The sequence below is a fragment of the Puma concolor genome, chromosome B4 (genome assembly GCF_028749965.1).
Source record: "Puma concolor isolate L17-30 chromosome B4, mPumCon1.1.hap2, whole genome shotgun sequence".
Taxonomy (NCBI): Eukaryota; Metazoa; Chordata; class Mammalia; order Carnivora; family Felidae; genus Puma; species Puma concolor.
The window spans coordinates 16,363,763-16,391,584 of NC_141673.1; the positions used below are offsets into that span (position 1 = coordinate 16,363,763).

At 47.9% G+C, this 27,822-nt stretch overlaps 1 protein-coding gene across 1 annotated transcript in view; it reads left to right on the forward strand.

The window, feature by feature from the left end:
• Nucleotides 1-27,822, forward strand: part of NUAK1 (NUAK family kinase 1) — a 73,457-nt gene that overhangs the window by 35,168 nt on the left and 10,467 nt on the right. The window contains exons 3-4 of the mRNA XM_025926441.2: nt 14,988-15,139; nt 18,236-18,301. Coding sequence (XP_025782226.2) covers nt 14,988-15,139; nt 18,236-18,301 — 218 coding nt within the window. The remainder of the gene's footprint in view (nt 1-14,987; nt 15,140-18,235; nt 18,302-27,822) is intronic.

A 27,822-nucleotide genomic window follows, 5' to 3' on the forward strand; every position in this document is an offset into this window, starting at 1 on the left:
CCCGTGTGGGTGCCATGCTCTGTGTGCGGTGCTGTGCTTGGGATTTCTTGGCTTAGGGGAGGAGCCTTCTTCATCAGGAAGTTGGAGAGAGTGCAAACCCAGTATGAAGTTTGCAGACTCTTTATTTGGGAGATGGTCTGTGATAACTGAAGTCTGGCACAGAGAAGCCTGACTTCTTCACTGGCATCGTGCTCACTTTGGCCTTGGGAATCCTGAAGGTGGAATGGAGAACAGGAATCTGTACTCTCAAGGGAAGGACAGAGATGAAACTTAATGGAAAAACATTCTGTTATCAAGGTCAGGTTGGTCTCAGTTCAGCTCCTGCTGGAGGCTTCAAGAAGAAGAGAAGCCCTTGCTTATAACTTTAAAGATATAATTTAAAGTTCATAACTTTCAAGAGTTTCATAAAGTTCAATAACTTTAAAGAACATAATTTAAAGTTCTTTGGGTGACTAGAAATAATTTCCATTAAGGTCTCAGGTGGGAGTTTGGGCCTCAATTCATAAAACCCTATCAATAGGTTTTCGGGAGTCAGGAAAGAGCCTGAGTTCTGACATCAGACTCCTGTGTTTTAGTCCCAAATCCTTCACTGTGGCCTCAACATGAGACTTTGAGCAAGTTGAGGGTTTTCTCAGGGCATCAATAACCACACCTATAAGACGGGGGTAACAGTTCTACCTCTAAGGTTGTTGACAGGATTAAATTAGATGATACATGTTCTGGTAAGCTCAAAAAAAGGTAATTATCGTGAAGACAGTGTACTCATTACAAGTGGTTCCTTTGGCCTGGTCCATTGGCAACGGCCACTGGGTGAACTGCAGAGTGCTTATAAACCCCCTGAAATAGTGTATAACTGCACTGTCCAATACAGAAGCCACTAGCCATAGATGGATATTTAACTTAGAATTACTAAAATAAAATGATTAAAAATTCAATTTGTCAGCCCCACTACTCACATTTCAAGTCCTCGATAGCCACATGAGTCTTGGCTGCCATATTGGACGATTCAGATCTTGTTCATCCTTGCAGGATAGGACCATGCTGGTATGTAATGTTTTAGATGTTGGGCAGTGCCTACATTAGTTTTTTCCGAGGAGAGGGTGGGTAGGTTTTGTTAGATTGTCAGAGGGATTCCTGACCTTAAATAGGTTAAAAAAAACCCTCTACTGCCACCAAACATTTTATGGCCTGCAGAATACCATACAAATGAAATGAATTGTTTTTATCCAGAAAACTCCCAGGGACTTAAATGTGGATTTTTTTTTTTTTTTTTTGGCTTTTAATTTCTTAGAAATCTCTGGTTTCTGTTCTGTTCTCTTTCCCTTCTCCCACGCAAGTTCTGTTTCTCCCACATCCACTAAATAACTGTGGAGGAGGGCAGCTCCCCTCCCTTCCCCAGAGGTTTGGAGCCAGGGATTGTCAAGGCGCTCTTCCAGCCCCTACACCTCCACCTGTGACCCCACAGTCTCCAGGGTCTTCTGACTTTATCTGCTTTGCTGCCCAGGACCCTGGGACCCGGCTTTGAGAGCTAAGTTAGATCTCTCAATGTCATCTGTAGAACTCCGTATAATTTGCAAAGCTCCCCCACGTCCCACCTTATTTGCTCCCTGTGGCAAACCTGTGAGGTGGGCAGGCCAGGTGTCCCATTTTTCAGTTGTAGAGACTGAGACTCGGGAAGGTTAGGACTTGCTGGGTGTATCAGTTTGGTGTAGTGGCCACAACAGGACGCCACAGACTCGGTGGCTTGCACAACAGAAACGTGTTGTTCCTCTGCTCTGGAGACTAGAAGTCCCAGTTCTGGGTATCAGAGTCAGAGGGTAGTTTTCCTCCAAGCCTTTCTCCTTGGCTTATAGATGGCCATCTTCTCCCCGTGTCTTCATGTGGTCTCCCCTCTGTATGCATCTGTGTCCAAATTTCCCTTTCTTATAAGGACACCAGTCACACTGGACTAAGGCCCATTCTGATGTTCTCATTTAATCTTAATGATCTTTTTAGAGGCCCTGTCTCCAAGTAGGGTCACATTCTGAGGTCCTGGGCATTGGAATTTCAACCTATGAATTTGGGGGACCCAATTCAGTTCATAACAGGGTATCATGGCTAGCTGGTGGCCCTGGCACACAGGCCTAGTGACCCCATTTGTCTTTTCCTCTGCCGGGCCTCAACCCTGTATTTCTGATCTTGTGTCTTAATTTGCAGGCTCCGCTGCCTACCTCTGTGCCCTAGGCATCCTCCTTAGGTTGGCCTTTTCAATCCTTTGCATCCCTGGGGTGTGGTAAGGGCAGCTTGGTGGCAACAATGGTGGGGGGACCTCAGTGTGTGGTTTCTCAGCCAATCACAGTGTGAAGGGGAACCTTCTCCCTGGAAGCTGATTGGTTGCCTGACAGGCCAATCAAGAGCCTTAGCTGAGTATGGAAATGTACAAATTTGCCGAATGAAAAATCAGTGCTTCGCATCTAACCGGCTGTTTGGACATTTAGCCAAGTGAATAGGACTATTGAAGATCCTTACAATTTCTTCTTTAGCCAGGACTTTTATGATTTAAAGCATGCGCGCACGCGCGCACACACACACACACACACACACACACACACACACACACCAGTAGCAGCAGCAGCAGTCCCAGCAGTAGCAACGTGGCAGAGCAATGATGTATCTAACCCTGTATGTTTAGGAACTTTGGGCTTTCACAAGGGGAAGGCACTATCTTGGACTGTACTATCCATGATATTGACATACTAGTTCCAGAGAAAAAGCAATTCATTCATTAACAAAATAAAAATACAAATTGGATGCTTATTACATGCCAGGGCCTGTTCTAGACACTAAGAATATTGGGGTGAACAGGACAAGCTCTGGTCTCACGGGGCTGACATTCAGTGAGTGAACAGATACGTGGCTACTGAGCTGAAGCCTCAGTGGAACAGGTAGTGAGCCCCCCGAAGTTGCGGGCATGCCAGGCAAGGGGAACAGCATGTGCAAATGAACCAATGCTCAGAGGAGGGAAGGACCTCGTGTTGACAGAAGTGACAGAGGGTCTATGAGGCTGAGGGAGCGAGTGAGCAGGAGGGGGTGGAGAAGGCTGAGGAGGGCCAGATTTTGACCACATTGACTAAAGGAGGGCTGTGGCTTTCATTCCAGGAATAGGGCAAAGCCACCAGTTTTGAGGAAGAAAATAGTTTTTATTTACACTTTAAAATAATACTAATAATAGCTATGAGTTATTGAGTTTTACCCTGTGCTAGGATGTATGCTTGTATCATCTCAGTTAATTCCTTATGTCCACGAAATGCATACTGTTAACAGCTCTGGTTTATGGTAAGGAAGTTTTGTCTTAGCGGCCAAATAACTTCCCAAGGTCACACTGGCTAACCAGTGGTGGACCCGAGAGCTGAACCTAGTCCCTGGCACTCTGAGGCCGGTGCTCCTGATCCAAGCCAGATCATCTAGTGGTCTGCAGATGCCCCTAATTGGGGACAAGTGTTATTCTGGAACCCATGATCGAGAGAATTCCCTGGTGTTCATAGGGGTTGCTGTCCTAAATATGTGAGAGCATTAAATCCCAGCTTTGTGGGTATTTTAGAAAATATTTCTGCAGACATCTCAGGAAGAAGTGTGGGGCCCAGATCTGGTAAACTCGAAGATCAAGTGTTTCCTTTCAAATGTTTCTTTCTCAAACCAGACCCTGGGGTTACTTTCCTGTTGACCTGTGGGTGAAGGTGATTAACCCTCAAATTTGTCAACTCTGTGTCAACACAAGCCGTAACTGGTTTCTAATGCTAAGTAAATAAAAGAGGATAGACCTACACCTTCTAGTATGTGGTACTAAGGATAATCACTTAATGGAGAGAGAAGAGGAAAAAAGAAATCTCCCGCACCATCTCTGAGATGGACCCTGTTTCCAGTCAAAGGAATTCCATTCTCTCAGCAGGGTGGGAATTGACAGTATGGAAATAACAGCTGAAAAGGAAGTGCCCGCCAGAGCTTTCAACTCGGCTGCCTAGGGTGGAAGAGATAAAAACAGTTTTTGCCTGAGGTTCTGATTTCAGGACCCCGAGCGCAAACATCAAAGGCACTTTGTCTCGCCCTGGCTTCCCCTTTGAAAGCCTAGGAGACCCGATCCGCAAAACCACCAGAAATGAACTTCTTGCCGCACAACACTTTAGGGAAATTTAGCACCCCATCTGGTAACAGCACCCCTCAGGGTAGGGGTGGGGGGGAGGGGTGGGTGGAGGGAGGGAAGGGGATGGGGGTGTGTGGAGTGAGTGGGGGAGATTCCCCTGGTGCCTTCACTTGTCTGCCCTTGGTTTTTGTTCCTGGAAATCTCTCTTCCTGGCCCTGCAAGATTACATCGCCTCATTGGCCCTTTGCATTGCCATATGCTAGACCGGGCCAACTCTTTCATCACGTCTCCTATCTTAGGTAAAGGTGGTCCTGGCTTTCTAGAACCAAGAGGGAAGCCCATTGGGCATTGGTCAGCTGTGATCTCCCACCTTTGGAAGAGTTTCTGAAGCTTCAAAAAGCAAAACCAAACAAACAAACGTGCCTTCCTCGATAAGCATATGGGTCTTGTGAGCCTAAGACCTGCCGCCCTGGAGAAGATGTAAAGGAGTCTGTATTCTAGAAAATTCTCTGAATTCCTACCATAAAGACACTTTGGGTGGGTTTTCTATCAGTTAAAAGCTCCTTCCACCTTCCTAGATGTGTACATTACAGTACGCTTTTTCAAGCTACCTTTGCCTCCTGAGAATGTGATAGACCTTTCTGGAAGGGCATATTATTGTTCTTGCTTCCTGGCGAAAATCACTGCGTAAAACTCCAGCCAGAGATGCAGAGGAGAAACCAAGAGACAGGGTCTTTGCAAGAGCGCAAAGGCTGTACTGTGCGCTGCAGGCTTGGAGGACAGCATTCTACCTCCACCTCTCAACTTACAGCCAGGGGCGGTGGGGCTGGTGCAAGACGTGCGTCCCTGGGATACAGCAGAGGTCCTGGAGTCCCAGAGTATGGCTGCCTCTGGAAAGTAACCCCTTGAGAATGGCAGAACCCTGATAAACTCCAGTAATGTACGTGAGCCACAGTTCTCAGAGGGAGCCCAGACCACAGTGAGAACATTGCTTGTCCCCACCCCCCCCGATGGAGGTGGAGTCCCCTGTTCTGTGTGATAACCAGCCCTCTGGGTGACTGTGATGCACTCTCAAGTTTGAGAACCACTCTATTAGAGAAACAGCAGCTCAGCAGGTCACAAACCAAGGCAGGGCTCATTTCTAGCATCAGTTGTTCGGAAACGCCTACAGTCGAAGCAGTTCACATTTTTCTTCTCAGGTTCGAGTGCCTTAATCCAGCTTTCTCAGGCAGCAAGCAGATCCTGACTGAGGCCTTTTTGAAGGCAGGGATGGCAGAATTGATCTAACAAGAGCTGTTGGTCATTAATTCTGCCCAGTGTTCCCATTCATTCATTCGCTCGTCTAGTCATTCATTCATTTGATCACTTATTACTTTCACAAAAATTTATTGAGTACTTATGTCCCAGGTACTTTGCCAGTAGGGTGAATATATATTTTATTGATCCAAGTGGGCTTCGATTTGAATGAGCCAGGTGCTCTTCTAGTTGCTATTATGTGACCTTGGGCTAGTGACTTAACCTCTCTGAGGCTCAGTTCTGTTATCTATAATATTGGGCCAGTAGCTCCATACTTTCTAGATAAGGGTGTGAGGATTAAACCAGATCATGAATAAAATTGCTAAGTACAGTGGCAGGTACATGCTTAATAAATATGCTTAATAAAGCATATTGATTATTCCTGATGTGGTGTTTAGGGCTCTGAGAGGTCTTTTCACGGCTAGAGTATCACCTTCTTTTGGGAGGTGCTAGATGAGAAGGTTGAGGCCGGATCGCCTACATCAGGGATTCTGGATGCTGGATGCACACTGAAGTTTCATGGGGCGTCTGTAAAAAATGCTGATGCCTGGGCCTCACCCCGGGGATTCAGATTTAATTGGCCAGCCTGAGAAATATGGACTTAATCCTGCAACCAAGAGGAAATGAGCCCTGCTCTAGAAACGTGTCTTGGTCTGATCATTTGTCATCGGTGAATTCCAGAGAAGAACGTGTGTCTGGCAGTGATCCCCAGTGAGCAGTGAGCGATACCTTTGGGCTTGGGTTTACTTACTTAGCCATTTGGTTGCTGCCCTCATCAGGGACTCAGAGCCCCATGAAACAGTTTGTTGAACTTGGCAAAGTAGTGTATTATGCTTGTGTTTACTCTTTTGAACCCATGGCGAATCGCTGAGCATTTTAACACACTGCCTTTGCTGCCAGATTCGCAAGTTCCACGCGACGTCTCTGCAGACCGGATCCAAAAGTGAGGACTTTCCCTGGTTAATAACACAGCACCGGAGTTTTCTTCACTGTTAGTCAGATGAACGAGCTCTTCGGCCCTGAATCTGTCCAGCCACGTTTCTAATGAGTTTCCTATTAAGTTAGCTATTTGACCTTCAAGTGTATTATTTTCATTGTTTTCATTTGATTACACCCAAGTCATTTTTCTAGAGGCTGGAGATTAGAAATAAAACAACTAAAAACTAATGCTACTCCGTGGTTGTCCTGCCTCGCCCTCTTGGGTTTCCTGGAATTCAATATTTTCTAATGCCTCAAATAATACCACTTGTACTTGAAGTTAATTTTTAAAGAGAAAAAAAATGGAACCGTGTTGTCGTTTAATATAGGAACTTTTGAACTTAAGTGGGATGGCTCTGCTAATTTGCCTCAGAGGTCAGCGGCATGTGTTGAGGAAGACGTCCCTGAGTCTTAGTCTTCTATTTCTCTGTTCTCCCACCTCCCTTTCATCCCTCAAGAGCACACATGTGACCTCAGGTGCAGATTTTGCCCATACATATCCTTAATAGTCCTGGATTTGATTCAGGCATGACTAAGACTCGCTCCTTAGTAATAACAGGCTAACACATGTACACGTGCTGTGATAGTCTGCACAATGAGGATAGGTGATCTTCACCTTACCAGATGAGGAAACCGAGGCTCAGAAAGGTAAGGTAACTTGCCAAGGTCCTTCAGCTGGTAAGTGGCAGAGCCTGGATTTGAACCCAGGTAGCTTGGCTCAGGGAGTCAGGTTCTTAACTATGGTACTGTGTTGCATGATGAGGCAGATCAGAATTCAGAGTTGACAAGATAGTCCTGAACCATACATGGTGGAGCACACAGTGGCTAGAAGCAGAGGTGTGATAACAGCAGGGCTGACTTCCACCCTGACTGCTGGTAAGGGTGGGATGAGCCCCTGTAGCAAAGCCCTCTGTGGGGAGGGGAACAGTAAGGTGGTCTTCACCGTGGGGAGAGGTTCTACTCTACTCGTTGCCCAAACTGCATGCTTTTTTTTGGAACTTCACTGTGTCAAGTACAAGAGCCTTAGCATCAGCCTGGGGTGGTTCTGAGATGTTCTGATCAATTGTCAGGGCTCTCTCAGATTCAGGATTGGGTGAGTGTGTGTGTGTGTGTGTGTGTGGGTGTGTGTGTGTAACAAACAGGCCCGGACAGAGCAATAGAGAAAACGATCAGGGAGACTGTGGGGCATGGCTGATGAGTGTGTGGTGATGGTTGATGGAACGCATCACCTTATAGCCCTGCTTGTTTCCATGGAAATACCTCCAGGGGGTGGTTGTGTAAGGAAGATGGAGTCCAATGGCTGGACCAACATGGTGCCATTGATTCTCTCTCCCATGAAGCTCCTTCCTTTTTCCTGGCCACATCCCCTGCCCTCCTAGGATTTGTTATTGGGCTCCCAAGTAGCACTGACGGTCCTACCAGGAATGAATGGTTCTTGACAAGCCTTCTGCATCCTTTCTTCTGCAGGTAGCTCATACACTTTCTTACTATTTCTTCTGCCTTCTGTGGGGTCCACTGCTGGTAGTGGGTGGCCTGGTTGGCTATGGTTCTCCTTGCACATGCCAACCGACATCCAGAGAGAGTTTTGGTTTAAGAAAAGACAATTAGTGAACTAAAGAGCCTTTCATTGTCTAAGCCAGGAAACACATTGATTCAACTCTGACCAACTCATTGACAGTGGAGAGCTGCCAGCCCAGTTTAATTTTCTCGCTCTCACTGCCATGGGCTTTCGGACTTAAGGGATCAGAGGACCATTTTATGAAGCCATGAGCCCGTGAGGTGCTTGAAATTTAGTTCTGGGGAGGAAACTTTTGAAGAATGGATCTTGTATTGACTAAAGGGCCTATAATTAGGTTGCAGACAGTTCTTGCAAAGGAAAGATAACTCCATTTCTGAAATGAAAAATAAGCTACTTTCCATGAGGATCCTATGACCTTTAATAAGAGCACATCTCTGAGGAGTGGAACGGTGTGTCTGTTTGAGGTTTCAGGGAAGCAGTAAAATGCTGTCATGCAGGGAGGCAATCCCATGGAAAGAATGAACTAATTTCAGATATGGAGTTAATTGAAGGCAAAGGCATGAGGAGAATCCTGACTGGTCCACTCTAGGCCTTGGCTTTGTCTTTGTCTTTGTCTTTTTTTTTTATGTTTATTTTGAGAGAGAGAGAGAGAGAGAGAGAGGGAGGGAGGGAGGAAGAGAGAGAACATGAGTGGGGGAGGGGCAGAGAGAGAGGGGGACAGAGGATCCGAAGTGGGCTCTGTGCTGATAGCAGAGGCCCACTGCAGGGCTCAAACTCACAAACTGCGAGATCACGACCTGAGCCGAAGTCGGACGCTTAACCGACTGAGCCACCCAGGTGCCAAGGCCCTTGGCCATTTTGCTTCACATCGACAGAAACTAATGTTCCTCTTCTGACGTTACATGTAAACCAGAAAGACATCCTCCATTTTTTGTAACCTGCTCTCCACGGAGCATCCTGTGAAACGATTCCCACCCTCTCCCTTCCCAAGCCCGTCTTCTTCCCAAATGGCCTTGTGTATTTGGTTCTAAAATGGCTGGCGGATGGTTAAAATCCCAAGATCTCCTCACTCATCAGTGTTTCTCCCAGGCCAGAGCATTGTTTTGTAATACGCATTTTCTCGAGTTATACAAGTTGTGTTATTCCCCCCCGGGGGTAGCAGGAGGGAGTCGTTAGGAGCTGGGTAATTAGCGTGGTTGTGAAAGCCAGACAATCAGAAGGCAGAGCTGGACTGTCAAACTGAACATCTGATGAAATTCAGAATTAATTTGGAGAAGTAGCTGTTGCTATAGTAACCAATCCCCACTCTCCCTTGAAATGGAAAATAAACAGAAAAGAAGAGAAATCATTCAAGTTGGTGTCTGGGAAGAAGGCCTTTCTGCGGGACGGTAGAAGAAAATGGACAGAGTTTGCATATCAGTCTGTGCAGAAACAATGGTAAAACCATCTCATGCAAGCAAAACTCTCAAGGCATTTTGGGTGGTCCAGTTCCATGCCTGTTTCTTTAGCAACCTTTTCAAGCCATTCGAGTTATCTCACAGATTTTTCTCTCTGATCATCTAGGTGCTTAAAGTCTGTATCACACAGGTTAGCACTTGATTTATTTTATAAACACTGCTGGTTGCATCCAGCTAGGTTGCAGCTCCTCAGGGCCAAAACAGTGCCTTATGTTGCCTTTGTATCCCCTTTAACTAAACAAAGCAAAAAGTGCTCCAGATTGGTAAAAAAGCATTTTCAGAAAAGCAGTGATGCTGGTCTCTTCAATGAAGGAGGCTCTTTATTGAATATTATGCAAGAAAAGTAAATGGATGATGGTGGAAAGTGGTGGAGAGTCGTGGGAAGAACAGAAACTTGTAAGTCATATAAATTTGGGGTCAAATCCATATTGGTTACCCACCCAACACAAATGCGTACAGATGAGCATCGAAAGACATGCACAAGAATGTTTACGGCAACACTATTCACCATGACCCGCACCTGGAAACAGCCCCAATACCCATCAACAGTAGAATGGACACAGCCCTGACATACACAACGGAGTACTGGTCAGCAACGAGAGTGAACAATCTTCCATTACGTGGGACAGTCATGGATTATTCTTACAGTGTTGAGCTAATGCAGCCAGCCGGACACAAAGAAGATATACTGCATGATTCCATTTTTAGAAAATTGGCAAAATTTATCCCTGGTATTGACCGATATTCATCACGGAGGATGTTCAGCCTGGAGGATGTAGCCTTGCAGGGGGTCAGCCCTGTTGTTTCATCATCGGAGTGCCGGCTCCCTATTTATGAAGTAGGGATAATGTTAATACCTATCTCATAGGATTGTTAGGATTAAAGGTGACAATCCATGGCATGCAGTAATTGTCCACTAAGTGTTAACTATTGTTATCACAAATAAGCCTTCTGAGGAAGGAGAGATTACCATCTGACAGGGAAGGCTCTTGAGGGGAAGGGAGCTCTGGTCTATTTCTTAGGCCCAGGATCCTGGGTGCTGCCCTGTCCCTTGCTCCGTCTATTTATGATGGTTCTTAGCAATGTTTGGGCATATCTGACCCTCCCCCCCTCCCCCCCCCGGAACTCCTTGTGGGCATTCAAGGCCTCTGCGGCTCATTCATAGCCCTCCTCTCCTTTCTTGTCCCTTAGTTCCTAGCACCTGCCAACTGCTGCTGGTTCTGCTCCTGTCTCTGCCCTGGCTCATGCAGCTCCTTCTGCCTGGCCTGCCTTCCCCAGTCTTAACCTGGTAAAGTCTTCTCTCAATACCCCCCCCCCTGCCCCCCGTGCCATTCCCATCGTGGGTACTTTACAGAAGTGTATCCTTACACTTAAATCCTGGATCTGCAGCAAACGGACATGGCCCCGTGCTGTGGGCTGACTCAAGCTGAGCTAAGTTTCTATTCAGGGTTTTGATTTTCCTGGTAGGCCTGGCATGTCAAGGGCCATAGTTTTCCTTACCATTCTGGAGCCACTGGGCTTCTGGGTAAGACTGGCCAAGAGACACAGGCTTTCATTTTTCAGAAAGGAAACCCTTCCCAACTGGTGGAAAATAAGCTTTTGCTTAGTGACTAATAACATAAACACAGACAAGATTTCTGGGCTTATAAATAACCAGTTGTAAAAGTGCCCAAGGGAAGCGGCCCTTTTTGCCGGAAGAATGGCCAAGAGTTCCTATCACCTCGCTGATAGTGACCTTAACGTGGGCAAGGGGTCTGGGGCCAAGGGCGCGGAAGCTGGTTATTCTTCAGGACAGACCCCCAAGGCCTTGCTCTTTCTTGTATGTTAGAAACCCTGGGCTCTTCTGGAAAAGATAGTACTTGATCTCTAAGGCCCTTCCTGCTTGAAAATTTTGTGATTCTGCAGCAGCCACAACACTTTTTAAAGAGCGATGGCAGCGGGGAGAGCAAAGTCGTAGGGTTTTATTTTGCAGGAGCTGGCTAAGAGGCAGATGAAGTAATTCTGAGGAGAGCTCCCGTTTATTGAGCACTGGCCGAGGCAGCACGCTGGAGGAGCAAGACCCGTGAGCTCACGGAGTGCCCTGTGTTTGACTGATGAGACCAAGGGTCAGGGGGTTCACGTACAGGTGTATTAGTGTAGTGGCTAAGAGCGTGGTGTGTGTGGTCAGACTGCGGGCCTCCGCCTGGCTCCGCCTCAGACTCTCTGTGGCCCTGGCAGTTATTAACCTGGGTGAACCCGGAATTTCTCACGTGTACAATGAGGATACTCATAGGACCAAAGCCATATGACACAATTCCTGCAAAACACTGGTCAGCTCAGTGCCAGCACACAGTAGCCTTCAGTAAGTGCGCTGTTACCAGAAGGGACTGGAAGCTTCATGCATATCACCGTGTGGCCTCCTTGGTGAGTCATTGAGGTACCAAGTCTGGAACTGTTGTTTGCATTTAGCTAATCTAGGGTTGCAATCAGGGCCTTGACCCTGAGGCTTGGCTGTGCTGCTTCCTGTGGGAGGGGTGGGGGTGGGGTCGCAGAGCCCAGCGTGGCCACTTGGACAGTTCTGTCACCCGCTGCCTGCAAGCCCGGCCTGCAACAGTTGAGGGGCCGATTTTATCACTTGGATATTATCTCATTCACCCATTGTTCCCCAGCCTGGCTCCTGGTTAGTTCCTCTGGATGTCAGTAGGGGTGTTGAAATGGCCAAATCAACCCGCCAAACTCAGAGTCAAAGAAACCAGACTCTCCTAGGGCGATCGAGCATTAATTAGCATTTTCCAAACATTTTGCCTACGTTTGATCGCAGAACCCTATTTTTCCTCCAGAGTCTCTTGCAGGACTGTGCTCCACAGCACATGCATCTGGAACCGTTCCCCGGCCCCCCTCTAAATACAGAAAGCCAGCTGAGGGGCAAAAGTGAAAGGCAGGAGACCAGTGAGGACGGGGCCTGCAGAGCAAGGGGTGGCTGGGGACGTCAGACAGGACAGAATCGAGATGTATTTTAGAGGGAGGCCTAGAAGGGCTTACTAATGGAAGCTGTGTAGGAAAATGTCTGGTGCAGTGAACTGTTGAAACGAGTGTGTTTATGTCTGCATGATACCAAGTCAGCCGATTGGAAAGAGACCGAAACGGTCCTGTGTCTGTACCAGGCGAGTGACCCACACCTTCTGATAGTCACTGAGGGGACCAGTGGTTTGGCCTCCCCTGGGGACGCATCAGACTTTTGTGTGTAGGGGGGTGAGGCTCCGTCTTTATTCCCCTGTCAGAGAACCTTCCCTCTTTCTTCCTTCCCCACCTTTTAAAATTAGAAAGCCCGCCGTCCTGTCCAGGACATATCGCTCCATCATTTTTGGAGCCTGAGCCGTGCCTCCCGAGGCAGCTTTTCCAGTTTCCAAAGTTTATTGTTAATGAAAAGGGCACAACAGGCTGAAATCCCTGGCAGGAGCCAAGGCTGCAGGGTACCCCGAGGCCAGCAGACGCAGAAGCGGCCAATTTTGTCTGGCTGTTCTCCTTCCTCCTCCTCCTTCCCCCTTCATTTTATCAGAGACGTTTGGCTGGACTTGAAGGAGCCAAGAAGGAACTGGAGGGGCTTGAGCTTCTAACAGCCAGTGACAAGGTGTGGGAGGACAGAGGACCCAGGCCTGGGGCATGTTCCAGTTCCATTCCGTTCTCATTGAGTGTATCTGGGAGTCTGGCTCCGTGCTAAGGCCCTGGGGTCCGATAATATCAATAGTCACAATACTAGCTAATGTCACTGAGCACATGCCATAAGTGCAGGCCTTGTTCTCAGCATTTAACAAACCCAGTGTCAGTAAACACTCCCAACAGTTCTAAGAAGTGCTTACTAACGTTATTTACATTTTACAGTTGACCAAACTGAGGCACAGAGAGGGCGGGCAACTCCCCCAGAGTCACACAGCAATTAAGAGGCAGACCCAGGAATCCTACTTAGGCATGTCTGATTCTAAAACCAAACGTTTTATGTCTAAAAGTAAAGACTCACAGTCCAGGCAGAGGAAATGGGTATGTAAATCAGCACATAAGTGTATGCGGTTTGAAAGTGATACACATATTAAGTAGCCACCGTGAGGGGCAGAGGGAAGCAAAATAGAAGCCATATTTGAGTTCAATCTTGACAGACAGGCTGGAGTTTCCCAGACAGGTAAGACAGGGAGGAGTAAAGAATGGTCCAGCACTGGTGGACATCAGGGGCCTGATGGGGGAATGATAGAGACTGATGAGATGGAGGGATGTAGGCAGGGGTCCTTCAGGGACGGTCTTGGGTACCCTACAAAGGTTTTTATACCATGTCCCTCGGGAGTGATGGCTTTCAAAACAATTATTCTTTATTTTGTCTTTGCTCAAAGGATGTCCATCTTTGTGAAAGCCTAATGGAGCCCAGATAGCAGCAGAGTGGCTTTGGTGCAGGTGGTGTCGAGGACCTAGTGCCTGTGCTTTGTGGCCTCCCCTGACCAGTACCCATGGGCATCTGCTTGATGCTCCCTCTCAAGGACTTAGTCTGGCAGAGTGTGAACATCACTGCTAGAGAGAGTATCAGGGTTGGGGAGAGAGAAGCGGTTACAAGCATTTTGGAAAACAAGTTCCCCGGTGGTGTGGGGGTTGAGTAGGAAGGGGCTGAGTCAGGGAACCCAGCCTGGGGGGGGGGGTGATTGCAGTGGTCCTGACATGCCACCACGTTAGGCTATGGCATCACAGGTCCCCACCAAGGCCAGAAGCCAGAGGTGAGCCGTGTCCCAGTCTGGCAGCTCAGCCAAACTGTGCAAGTCGCCGAACTTCTCTCGCTCTCAGTGTCCTCATTTTTCAATTACTGGTATTTCCCTGAAAGTTTGCTGTAAGATCTAAATAAGTCAGTACATGTGGGGCACTCAAAACCTTACAGGCGCCTGGCACAGAGTAAAGGCTATGTAATTATTTACTGTAACTGTCCAGAATGCATTTAGGAAGTTTTGAGCTCGCTCATTCGATAATTGTTCATTGAGCTCCCATGTCAGCGCTCTGGGTGCTGGGGATACAGCGGTGAATGAAATAGACCAACCCTCATTTACATTCTAGTGGGGGGTGACTAAATCAATAAATATGCAGAATACACGGAATAGGGCTAGGAAGGGTCCACAGGACCACACAGGACCTGGTGGGCCACATTTGGAACTTTGGGTTTTATTTTGAGTGAGATGGAAAAGTCTAGAAGGTTTTGAGCAAAGAGGTGACAAGTCCAGCCACCCATTTTGGGTTCAGAGTAGCTCGTGAGGTCCAGGTCGCTGGTCCATATCGAATGGTTAATAGATGGTAGTTGTTTGTCGTACAGGGGGCTGTTCTGGTGGGCGGGGCTTAGGAAAATGATCCTGATCAAGGGCAGGGGGCCATCGGAGGAGAGAGACACCTTTCCCTTAGGGTTACAGAGGTGTGTCCAGTAACAATAGCGTGATGTCATCATCTACCTGGCCGGAACACTCGCCCAGCCCCTCGTGACGTGGAATGGCCTGACTGCTGTCTCTTGGCCCCTGCTCAGTGACATCTCCGTCGTCCTCCCTCGCACCCTCCGCGGTCATAAGTGAGCTTGTTGGATAAACAGGGTGTTTGTGTGTTGCCGTTCCCCCCACAGTGTTTGAGAACAAAGACAAGATTGTGATCATCATGGAGTACGCAAGCAAGGGGGAGCTGTACGATTACATCAGTGAGAGGAGACGCCTCAGCGAGAGGGAGACCAGACACTTCTTCCGCCAGATCGTCTCCGCCGTGCACTATTGTCACAAGGTACGGCTGCGCCCCGCCGGGGCTTTGCTCACAGATGGTTTTGATGGTGCCACGTGATCCTTTTCATAGAATTCAGGTGGTATCTGTTCATTGTCATGTGCATGGAGAGCTTATAAAATAGAAGAAAATCACCATCCCCCGTGATTCCTGAATCCAGGCATAGCCCACAAGTAACACTTCTGTGCATTGCTTTCCAGTCTTTTTCCTCCTACTCCTAACATCTATTTTTTTATTCGAATTTCTTATTTTGAATAATTTTAGAGGCACAGCAAAGTTTCCAAGATAATACAGAGAGCTCCCATTTGCCCCTCATTCATTTTTATCCTAATGGGAACATTTTACATTACGGCAGTACATTTGTTGAAACCGAGATACTAACGTTCAGGCATTGGTGTTAACAAAACTACAGATTTTATTTAGAATTCACCAGTCCCCCCCCCTCCGCCCCCCGCCACCATGGCCTTTCTCCATTCCAGGATCCAGAGCACCACAGTGTGTGTATTTTTTATATTGGTGTCTTGCCTTTTCACTTAGTATTTTAATGTAAACCATTTTCCCACATTACTAAAAATTCTCTGTAATTATTGTGATTGTTGGCCATTTAGGCTGGTTCCAATTTCTGGTTAATATATTGTAGTGATTGCTATCTTTATATATTAACCTCTTCCACTCATCTGAATGATTTACCTGAGGGATATTCCAGAAGTGGAATTACTAAGCCGCTGGTTGTGAACTTCCTGTGCTCTTGGTATCTTTCCTCACATAGGTTACACCCACAAAGGTTACGTACCTACACGTACGTTTTATTGCAAGACGCCTATATGGGATGTGCTCATGATACAGCCAGGTTGGCTACCCTTTGTCTCTGGAGAAGGAAATGAAGGGCACAAATGATTCCAAGACGTATTTCAGCCATCATTGTTACTAATTATGTTAATCATGATCCCATCCTATTCATGCTGTTTATTTCAGGAACATTCTTTCACTTTGAGGACAATAGTGACTTGAATCCAACATGGCGTCCAAAATAGAGTCAGCTTCTTCATTCAAATGATTGCCACATGGGGCCTTCTGGCTTGTTAAATATTCTGGTTAATTGAGAGTGGCTCTGTAAGTAATTAGAAGATGATTATTCAGGGGCGCCTGGGTGGCTCAGTCAGTTAAGCGGCTGACTTCCACTCAGGCCATGATCTCATGGCTCAGGAGTTTGAGCCCTGCATCAGGCTCTCTGCTGTCAACACAGAGCCTGCCTCAGATCCCCTGTTTCCTTATCTCTCTGGCCCTCTGCTGCTGGTACTCTCTCTTTCTTTTTCTCAAATTAAACATTAAAAAAATTGAAAAAAAATTTGATAATTCAAATCTAAAACCTTTAATCCACATGAACACTGTTGGACTTCACTTTGCTGACTCCAAAGGCACCGATCAGATCAAACAGTATTTTATGCTTTATCATCAGGCATCATCTTAAAGCACTACAGATCATATTTTCATTATTTGTAGTGGGTGAAGACTTAGGCTTTTGTATGAATGGGGCTTTATCAGACTCATTCCATCTTACTATGAAAACTAAGAATGCAATAATAAAAATCAAACTGCTCCCAATATTTAAAACTAGAGAAAAATGGGGTAGCTTGTATTCTGTATCTTTTCTCCAGGAGCCTTGGTTTGTATATTTCTGAATTCAAAACACACCCTTGAAGTTTTGTGTTAGAAAAAACGTAGCAGAAATACAACTTTTGTGTCTTCAGCCAGTGCTTTTGGGGATATTAGGAACTGTCAAATGGAAAGGAAAATAAACAATAAAGCACCAACTATAAACATGCAGATTCTGAACTAAAGAAATCTTTTTTTTTTTTAAGTTTATTTACTTTGAGAGAGAGAGAGAGAGAGAGAGTGCATACGGAAGGGGCAGAATGAGAGGGAGAGAGAGAGAATCCCAAGCTTCCGGCAGTACGGAGCCTGATGTGGGGGCTCAAATTCACAAACCGTGAGATCATGACCTGAGCTGAAATCAAGAGTCTGAAGCTTAACCGACTGAGCCCCCCAGGCTCCCCTAAAGAAATCTTGAATGAAACACTAAGAACTTCTAGCCAGTTGGTTTGCTTACAACAGCAGCTTCGATTGCAAATGCCCTTTATGCCGAATGATATTAAAAACTCACTCCCTGCTGTTTGTGCACCCAGCCCAATGTAGCTGGTTGTCTCAGTTCCACCTCTCTGCCCACGCCCACCCACCTCTTTAAAAGATCATTGGGTTTTACAAAGGATCATGAGTACTAGTTGTTACTGCTGTATAGACCAGCAGTCTGTTGGTTAATGACTGCTTTTCACCCTCTGTAGGCTAGCAGCCTGTCACTGCACTTCAGCGTCCAGCCTTGCCAGAGTTGGCTTGAATGGAAAGGTCACGTAGGATGGCAGGGACCCGCTTTGGTCAGTCCAGTGGCTAGGGTCTCATTGGCCCCTCCCACTGCCTCCCATCACCTGAGTCCTGCCAGCAAAGAGGGACTTATTGAACCTTCCCTCCCAGCTGCTTAGGAAATTTCCATGGGGGTGTTACTGTTCTGCTCTGAACAGATCTGGATTAGTTTCATGGGTCAGAATAGATTGAGCAAGACCCCTTTCCAGCCCTTTCCAGCCTTGGGCAGGCAGGCAGGCAGGCAGGCAGGCAGACAGACAAGCCAGGTCTGTGAGCCCCACTTTCTGAGTCTCCAGCAGAGATATCTGCTTCTTCCCTGGGAAGCACACTACAGACAGACATTGTTTGTCCCTGCCTGCGACTATATTGCTTTCACACAGTGGAATTACATTCCGACAAAGAATCCCCCTGCTGTTTTACAGGCTCTGAGGGAGAATGGATTCCAGTCATTTTTCCCTTAACCACACAGCAAGTGACTAATGCTCTCCTGTCCCTGGTCATTGGCTGGCGGAGAGCTTCATGACAGTGAGAAAGGCCCTGAAGGTTGGAGGCGAAGACCACCGGGCTGGCGCATTTCTTTAATCTGTCAAATCGTTCCCTTTGCTCCCCGGCTCCTGCTCCCTCTTTCTTGATCTCATCCCAGCCATCCCATTCAGTCCCCTGCCTGTGTTCTCGTTTCAGAACGGTGTGGTCCACCGGGACTTAAAGCTGGAAAACATACTGCTTGATGACAACTGCAATATTAAGGTAAAGCTCGTGTCTCGTTGATTGATAATACGGAGCCTGGGGATTGTGGCTGGTGGGGCTCAAGCAGCCCCAGGCTGCAGCCCAGAAGTCAGGCATCAGGCGGCTTCTGGGTCCTGCCCTGGCAGGCAGGTGCAGGCAGTCATGGGGCTTAAGCCATCAGTTCAGTTCGAACACTGAGATTCAACAAGCATTTCTCCAGCTCCAACTGGATGCCAGACATTGATTTTCACGCTGGGATGACTACAATACAGTCCCCGTCCCCAGGAAGCTCATGGTCTATAATCATCGCCATAAAAACACTTAAGACAGTAACAGGTTGCACGTGTTACTGATATGCAGCTTGCCTGATATCACTTCCATTTAATCTTCCCAACCCTGTGACACGGGCACTGTCATTTACGTCATTTCACAGATAGGGACGTGAGGCACAGAGAAGTTAAGTAACCAACCCAAGGTGACACAGCCGTAAGTAGTGGAGTTGGGGTGTGAGCCCATGTCTGCGTGACTCCTGAATGCTTGAGTTGCCAGCAGGGTCCCAGGTTATGGAAGAGTTGGAACTCCTTCCCTGCCACCCTCCTGTCACTGCCATGCCGCCTCCGTCGCCCTCCCAACCCTCCCACCCCCGTAGCCAGCCTTGGGACTGGGCAGCTGCCGGACAGGATGATGGCCTGTGCTGCCGGGAAGGAGCATACCATCAAGGGATGGGCGTACTTTTACGGAGAGTGTTATTGCTGGCTGCCGCTGGAGCTGAAGCAAGCTCTCCCGGCCAACGGGGTTCAAGTGCCTCCTGCGGAGCTCTCTGAATGTCCTTTTGATCACGTCTGCAAAATAAGCAAATACGGTTTCAAAATAAACGGAGCCCGCCGCATGGGTTTCATTATGAAATGGCCTCAGTACTCCCGCCACCAGGGGATCCCTCTAATTGGCCGCTGGTGACGTTAGTGCCTCATCCCTGGTCCCGGGACAAAGCATGGGAATGACCTCGCATCGTCCCCTCTTTCTGTTGCTGTTGCTTTCATTTGAGGGGGTGCATCACAGGGAGACTGTTTCCTCTCTTGGAGTTTGGATTCTGTTTGCAGATCATGGTGGCAACCATGGGTTAGCATCATCCTTTGAGAGGCTCCCAGAAGCCATGTTAGGGTGACGTCTTGTTTTTGCGAGTAGTGGACTGTGGTCACACATTTCTGTGTTAGTCCACAGAATAAGGAGGGAACAATTGGTCAAACAATTTCTTCCTAGGATCAGGCGGTGCAGTCTCAAGGTCTCTCCCTTTCTGGCAAAGTGGCTGGATTACTCTCGTAGGAGCACTGACTGTGTGGTTGGAAAATTCTGTCCTGCGTCGCTTACTAGCTGTTTGCCATCGGGAAAGCCACTTCATCCTGCTTCTATGACTATAAAACGGGGTAACCGTGATGCTCACAGGCTTGTTTTGAGGACTAAGCGAGATACCCCGTGTGTAGCTTCATACATTGCTGAGCACCGTGCAGTGAGTCAGGGTTCAGAGCGGCGGCTTCGGAGTTGGGTAGCCTGGAATTTGAATTTGAACTGCAACTCTGCCCCTTACTAATGGTATTTTGGATAAAGTACTTGCCTAAGCCTCAGTTTCCTTGTCTGTCCAGTAGGGATGCTGGTCCTGTCTCTGGGGGTTGTTGTCTACTTGTCCAATTTTACTGTGAGGACTTCCTGAGCAATTACCATGTGCCATGCCTTGTGCCCAGTCCTGGGGAGTCCATGGCAAATGTGAGGATTTTAGACCATATATACTCAGAGCACTTGGCACTCAGGTCTTCGTGTCCGAAGCACCCGTGCAAATGGTTGGCCACCGGAGAGGACGTTGAACAGGGAGTCAGCTGCTGGGAAGGTGCCTGGGTCCTGGGGAGTGGTGGCCAGGCCATGGCTACATAATTGGGTTCTTGTCCGAGGGACACATTTCTAAGGGTTTGTGCCTTCCACCCTGGTAACTTTCTCAGCGATTCGATTCGTCCTGCCACCTGCCCTGGGAGCTCTCGAAATGAAATGTAGTCTTTACAAGGCCTGGAATGTGAGCCTCTGGCTTGGGGATTGGCTTCTGTGGGACAATGTGACCTCTTGGTCCCATGATGTAGTCCCAGAAGTGATAAGGCACATAGCTTCCTATGGAGTCATAGAATTTCCCAATGGAGGAGAAGAATAGTTAGAATTCTGAAGGCAATTGTTCTGGGAACAATGGTGCAGGAGCCCAGGGGAATGGCTCATGCAAATGAGCCATAGGGCAGTGGGGTTGGGCCTCAAGGCTCCCAGGACTGAGCCCTTCAGTCTGCGCTCCCTGTCCTTTGTGTAGGTGAATAGCAGATGCACAGAACGTTAATAAAATTGAACTGTCGGTCATGTTTTTTTTCCTTGTCTTTTCGTTAAGAATCTCTACTCCTGGCATTGCCCAAGGTGAAACACACAAGCATGGGCCCACGCGCGCGCCCCCCCCCCCCACATCCGCACAGAAACCAAACCTTCCCATTCCCCAACACGAATTTTTCCTTCTGCTTGTTCAAGGGATGCTGCTAGGATCTGAGAATCCTAGAGCTTGAAGAACGTTGAGGGTCATTTTCTGACCCCCTTGTTTGCATGATGAAGGCCCAGGAGGTCTAGGTGACATGCCCATGATCATGTGCAGTGAATCCACGTGGGCTTTCTGTGTCTCTGTTTCTGCAGAGTGTGGCCCAGCACTTGCCACTCAGCGGGTACCCTTAAGCTGTTCGGGTTTGGGGTGAAAGGATGACAGCCAGGATTACAACTCACATGTTTGACTTCTGGGCAAATTCTCTTTCGTCATTTCACACGCACTCCCAAGGTTTTTTTTTTTTTTTAAATACGTTTCAGCTGGTGTTGATTTGTCTTCCGGCTGTATCTGCCTGGCTCTTCTCTTCCTGACTCAGCACTTTGCTGGAAACATACTTAGAAAGGGCATTGGTGGCAGAGGCAGCAGACACATGACCACACACCGGCCTCCGTGTTCTGGAGAGCCCGTGGCATCAGCGTCTGGACCGGAGGGAGAAAGCCAGCGGGATAAGAGCAGCCAGGTCCCTCTCACAGCCCCCGCTGGTGCCTCCCTAGCCTCAGTTCCGATTCCTTCTCCGGGATTCCAAGGCTGGGGGTGGGGGAGGGGGGCTTTGGCCCAGGAAGCCTCTAAGCATGCTGCTGGTTTAAATGTGACCCATGCCGCTGCACTTTGGTGTGAGCCAGGTAACTAACTCGTTGTCCCCTCTTCTCTGCCTGATGTTGATTTGCAAAGGGCACATCTGGCATCGGAAATTATTTATCGGGCCACCGTGAGAGGGCGTGGCTTCTAAAAATATTCACATAGTCTGTTGGCAGAAAGAATGAGAGCAATGTGCCTCTTTGGGTTGCATTCCGTACTGCGGAGAGGCCTGTTAAAGCCTCTGTGGAGTAAGCCTATGTCTACTAAAATAGACGCCCGGCATAGCAGTAATTTGCAATTAATAAAAATGGGCCAGATTCACATCCCACTCTCTGGGAGAATGGAATGCTGACAATTCCCATAGAAGGGTCCTGTAAAAATGCCTTGAAGTAAGAGGTCCAAGCACTGGGGTCAGCTCGCCTCCTCAAAGAGGGCTGGGAATTTGGTGAGCTCCCAGGGCTCAGAGTAGAGGGGCACAGGGGAGATGGCCTGTTGCCCCTGATGACAATGGACTCAAAGCGGCTGCGGACAAGAAAAGAAATTTGAATGGCTAGGGCTCAGATGAGATAGAAATCTCTGAGGCTTCACAAGGCCAAATGGGGCAGCCCAGGATATGGCCTCTGGGCTTTGATTACATGCGTGTGAGAACTCTGCATTTGTGCATTAATTAATCTGTTCATTTGTTCACTCACCCATTTACGTGTGTGTTTGTGTATATGCGTGTCTCCGTGCGTGGCTGCATTCACTCATCTATTTCCGCACTTACTTGTTGAGCAAATTGAGTATGTCCTATGGGCAGTACATATTCGACCACAGACATGTGCTAAGTTCCTACTGTGTACCTGGCCCCGTGCTGGATGCTGGGATTTAAGAGTGAACCAGAGGGCCAGGTCCTTATCTTCTCGGAGCTCGGAATCTCACAGTTGTTAAGCCAGCATAATGAGCCATGAGAAGGATATAGAGGTGAGTGAGGAAGATAAGGTACTGAATGTGACCTAGAATTCCAGCTGGGGACACAAGCAACAGACGAACAGATATAGAATGTAATTGTCTGGTGGTGAGGACAATCTGGCTTTTGCACACGTGGTTCCCTGTGTTTGGAATGCTCTTCCTACTGCTCTTTGCCTACCCCTCCTTTCAGTCTCAGCTTGAATGCCTCTTCTTTCAGGAAGCCTTCCCCGATCCTCCTTTCAAGACCAGATGGTCTTGCTATGTGCCTCATAGTGCCCGTATAATGTGCTCTGGAAGTGCTGAGCAGGAGGTAGTGATTCTGTTAATTATAAGAGGACCAAAAAGCCTTTGCTGAGGCAGTGGTGATTGAACTGGGTTTTGAAGGATGGGTAGGAGTTTGATAGAAATGTGCTGACAGCCTTCTACAGGGAAGGAGCAGCAAGCACAGGAATAGTGCACGGAGGCTGGGGAAGGAAAGTGATCTTCATTGAGCCTCTGCTAGAAGCCGGAGTCCTGTGCCGGACCTGCCACATGCCTTACATCATTTGGATCTCAGAATGTCTCCACTGGGGTGGGTCTGATTGTCCCCATTTTACATATGAGGAGGTTCCTGCAGCTGATATTGGCAATGGGGCTGGCTGCAAACCTAAGGCCGCTGGACTCTAAACACCCAGGCACCTGATAAATTCTGCCTTCTACCACTACGACCCAATTTTGCCCCAAATCTAGGCGAGCATCACACACGGGCACTTTTTTGGCCTTTGCTTCAGTGTGCCTTGCCTTGTCTGCAGGCAGCTTGTAGACAGTTGTTCCTAGGAGGGACTCTCCAAGAGCTGTTGGTAGCCACCGGCCAGGCTGCCGGAGTCATGATGGCCAGGGCAACTGTGTAGGGACGCCCCAGTCGAGTGTGTGGTGAGCCGTGATGGGTTGCTCATTAGCATCCCCTGAGAAGCTGCTTCTCGGAGGTGCTCTCAGTTAAGAGCTTTCCCAGGTCACTTGGGATTGGTCATCTCCCAGCTGGTGCGGAAGCTGCCGACCCTCGGACTTCAGTGGAGCAGGGAAGGATTAACGAACCGCCTAAATTCAGTGCTGGTAAGCGGTAGGGCTGGGATTTGAACCCAAACCCTCAAACCCTTCATCCCTTACTTCTCCCGTCGTGCAGAACAGCCTCCCACCCTGGGCATGCCTATTCCAGAATTGGGTGATGGTAATTCCCTTTGGCTCTTTGGTGGGCACTGTTTCTTAGCAAACAATTGTTAAGCAGACCAAACCACCAGCAACATCATGACGGCTGTAATCTAGAGTCTGTCGTCCCAGGACTATTCCAAGGGCTTCTCGTGCCTGTTCTCTCTCATGCAGCTTTCCGAGGTGGGTTCTATTATTAGTCCCGTTTTGCAGGTGAGGAAACTGAGTGACGTGGCAGGTCCCACCCATCACCCGCTAGTGCCACGTCCACGGTCAGCCCCAGATTCTTCTGATCTGTCCAGTCTGCTGCACTTCCTCTTAGACACTGCAAATGACCGTCAGACCATTGCTTCCAACACCCTCCTCGTCAGCATTTTCCCCCAGCGTTTACCCACTGGCAAGCAGATACTTCCTTTTTCATCCTGTGAGCTCACAGTGATTATTCACAGAGACCCAGGGTTAACCACCGCCCCTCCCCTTTAGGTACCGCGTATAAGTGGAGCCATATAATATTTACCCTTTCGTGTCTGGCTTGTTTCACTTAGCTGGGAGTCTTCAAGGTGCATCTGTGTTGTAGCGAGGCTATTTGGAAATGTGAATAATCACTTCCTACCGTATCTTTCTACCTTTGATTTTTATCCAGCAGGACATCCCTCTAGAATGGCTTGATAATAACAAAAACTCCAAAAATTAAGGACCTGCGTGTTGTCTTCTCAGATTCTTTTCTGGGGCCCAGGCTGAACGGGTATTGGCCCAGTGGGGGGACGTGATTTTGAGCCGATACAGGGCAGAACAAGCCCATCACCATAAAAAATTCAAAGTAGTTACCTTCTCCAAAGGTTACTGATGTGTCGGCAAAATACGACTTTAATTCGGTTATTTTTGTTTTATTATGTTTAAAATCACTATTTCCAAAATTTCAGGTTTTTCAAATTTCCCAGATTTTTTTTTTTTTTTAATTTTTTTTTTCAACGTTTATTTATTTTTGGGACAGAGAGAGACAGAGCATGAACGGGGGAGGGGCAGAGAGAGAGGGAGACACAGAATCGGAAACAGGCTCCAGGCTCTGAGCCATCAGCCCAGAGCCTGATGCGGGGCTCGAACTCACAGACTGCGAGATCGTGACCTGGCTGAAGTCGGATGCTTAACTGACTGCGCCACCCAGGCGCCCCTCCCAGATTTTTTTTATTACACTGTCTTCATGGTTTCTGCCTTTCCCTCGTATCTTCTGTGCTATTTTACTTCATAGTTTTATTTTGTTCCGTTCACTTGTAAAAAATGTATTAATTTGAAAAAGGGGCCTTAAATAATTTCCTGAACTGGAAGGCCAGTATTGTTTTGAATATCGTGAGGTTGATAAAGCTATGGATACAGATTTAATGGTGCGGAGCAAATATTTATGGAGGCCCAACTCTGTGCCAATGTCTGTCCTAAGCATTTTGCATACTTTTTGTCATGTAATTTTCACCATGACACTGTGGAGGTGGGTACTGTTCCTAACTCTTATTTTATTTTATTTTATTTTATTTTATTTTATTTTATTTTATTTTATTTTGTTTTAGAGAGAGAGAGAGTATGAACTGGGCAGAGGAAGAGAGAGAGAGAGAGAGAGAGAGAGAGAGAGAATCCCAAGTAGGCTCCTTGCTGTTGGTCCCGAGCCTGACACAGGGCTCGATCTTATGAACCTTGAGATCATGACCTGAGCCAAAACCAAGAGCGGGTCGCTCAACCGACTGATCCACCCAGGCACCTCCCTACCTCCATTTTACAGATAAGAAATTGAGGCTTTGAGAAGTTTTAACCAGTGGCCATTTCTGCTCTTATAGTCGATAGACACTCCCGATGGTATGAGCTGGAGCCTAAGTTTAGGTGGTTCAAGGTTTAAGAACTCTGTGTGTGTGTGTGTGTGTGTGTGTGTGTGTGTGTGTGTGTGTTGATTAATATTTCTTTTCCGTTGAAGTGCCAAGAACACGGGGCTAATCTACATTTCTATAAATCTTCTGTCAGTGGCAATGACAGTTTTACTGGGTAAGGCTGATAAGCATCAGTCTGAGAGGACGGGAGGGGTCCCTAACATAAACATGCTTCTCAGGACAGCTGCACAGAAAGCAAGGGCGCCCAGACTTAGAGAAGTCTGGTGCGAGTGTGTGCGTGCAGGGATTTGCACGCCATGGTGGTGGGTGCCTCTCACGCATGTATTTGGCAACCGTGGACATCGCGGGGTAGGAAGGGGATATGTTTTCCTCGGGACGCACACTCCGCTGTGTCTGCACCTTGCCTTGGCTGCAGTTGCAGAGGCCGAAGCCCTGGGACTTCGGGGCAGGCCCCAGGGCATCCAGCCATTCCCTTCCTTTCCTGATCCACAGGGCACACTTCATAAGCTTCCAACCAACTTCCTGCAAGCAAATCGGAGGCCTTGATAAGAAAGTGGAATTCAGGGCAATTAAGTGCAATGTGAGCCCAGAGAATGCGTTTTCTGAGCGTGGTTATACACCAGCTGCTTTCAATGACATTCCATTCATTCATTCAGGGACAACTTTTAGAAAATAGCCTTATTCTGGGGGCTGCATTCAAGACAGAGCCTCAGCGCCACTGGGGCCAGGCTGAGCTCTGGGCATGTGAATCACTCAGCCTATTTATAAGCCCCAAATGGAAATTGGCTCGGAGAATGGCAGAAGCTCAGCTCGGAAGGCTGGGGCGAAGCTTGCAGATTATCGGGGGGTGGTCTTGTGCACGCAGTGGACTGAAGCTTTAGAGGCACGGGGTTTCCATGGCCGCCTACTAGTCAGCTCTCCTGAGATGCATCACCTCGTCTCCTTAAACCCGTTTCCTCATCTGTTTAAAGAATTGTGTTTAAATATCCATAACATGAAATTTGCCACTTTAACCATCTTTTTAGCTGCACAGTTCAGTGGCATGAAGTACATTTGCGTTGTTGTGTAAATGGGGTTTTGGATGAGATTAGAGAAGGGGAAAGTGCTCAGAACAGTGCTCGATACTTGGAGGTTGTTCAGTAAGTGGTGCAAGTTTCCTCCCCTCCTTCCCCTTCCCCTTCTTCTTCTCTTTCCTCTTTCCTTCCTTCCTTTTCCCCTTCTCTCCCTCCTGCTCCACCTCCTCCTCCACCTTCTTCATTTTTCTATTAATTACCTTGTGCTTTTCAAAATATTTTGCCTATTGGCGTGACAAGTATTCGTTGGGTGGGGAGGGAAGACGTGGAACATGCAACCTGCCTCGGGGACTGAGTCTAACAGGCAAGGGGAAGTTATATATACGGCATGTGTGTATACATACGTACATAAATGTACATTATCTGTATATATGGGTGTGTATTTATGCGATGTATATATTTATGCACGATGCACACACGCATACACACACAGAGAAGAGTACTGCCATAGAGGGTAATGAAACCAGGACAGAAGACAGTGATTCTAAGGGATGTGCTGTACCAGAGAACCAGGGTTGGGTAAAACATTTGCGTGGAGCTTGAAGACTTAAAGGTTTACATTCATGTTCTCATCTGGATTGATTTTTTTTTTTTTTAATTCTCACAATAATCCTGTGATCCAGAACAGGAAAGGATCCTGGGTTCCCATTTTCTGGTGGTTCAACTCAGAGTAGCTAAGGGACCTGTTCCATGTCGCACAGAGGGCTGGCAGCAGAGCTTGGCCTGATTGTACAATGACTCAAAATCCAGGGCTCCGGGTCCATTTCATCTAGGGTCACAAGGTTTGGCAAAATACGGTTCTGGTCAGAGTGCGGGCAGATGAAAATGCCGGGGTATCAGCGGCACTGGTCGGGGTTTTCCAACGTGTGATACGCTCTGTGGGTGCAGAGTGAGTTTAGCTGGGCCACAGATGGGCAGTTTCCAGATTAATAGTTGTGAACTTCGTTGTGCATCAGAAACATCAAGCCAGTGATTTCCTGGGTGTTTCTCAGGGCAGGCCTAAACTGCAGTGAAGATAAAGGCCACGCGGGGAGTAATTTTGAGTAAGTAAGAGAGCATGTAGTGGGCGGATGTGACAGAGTTGTGGTGGGTGGCAGGGACTGCAGCTGGGAGTCCCTGGCCCGGTCCTGTGGACTCCTTCCTTTATGAAGACTAAGGACCGGAGAGAGAATGGTGACCCAGCCGCAGACCCACGCAGGCGCCCTCGTGCTCAGATGATCTAATGTAGACATTCACTGGGACACTAACAGGCCCCCCTTTGCC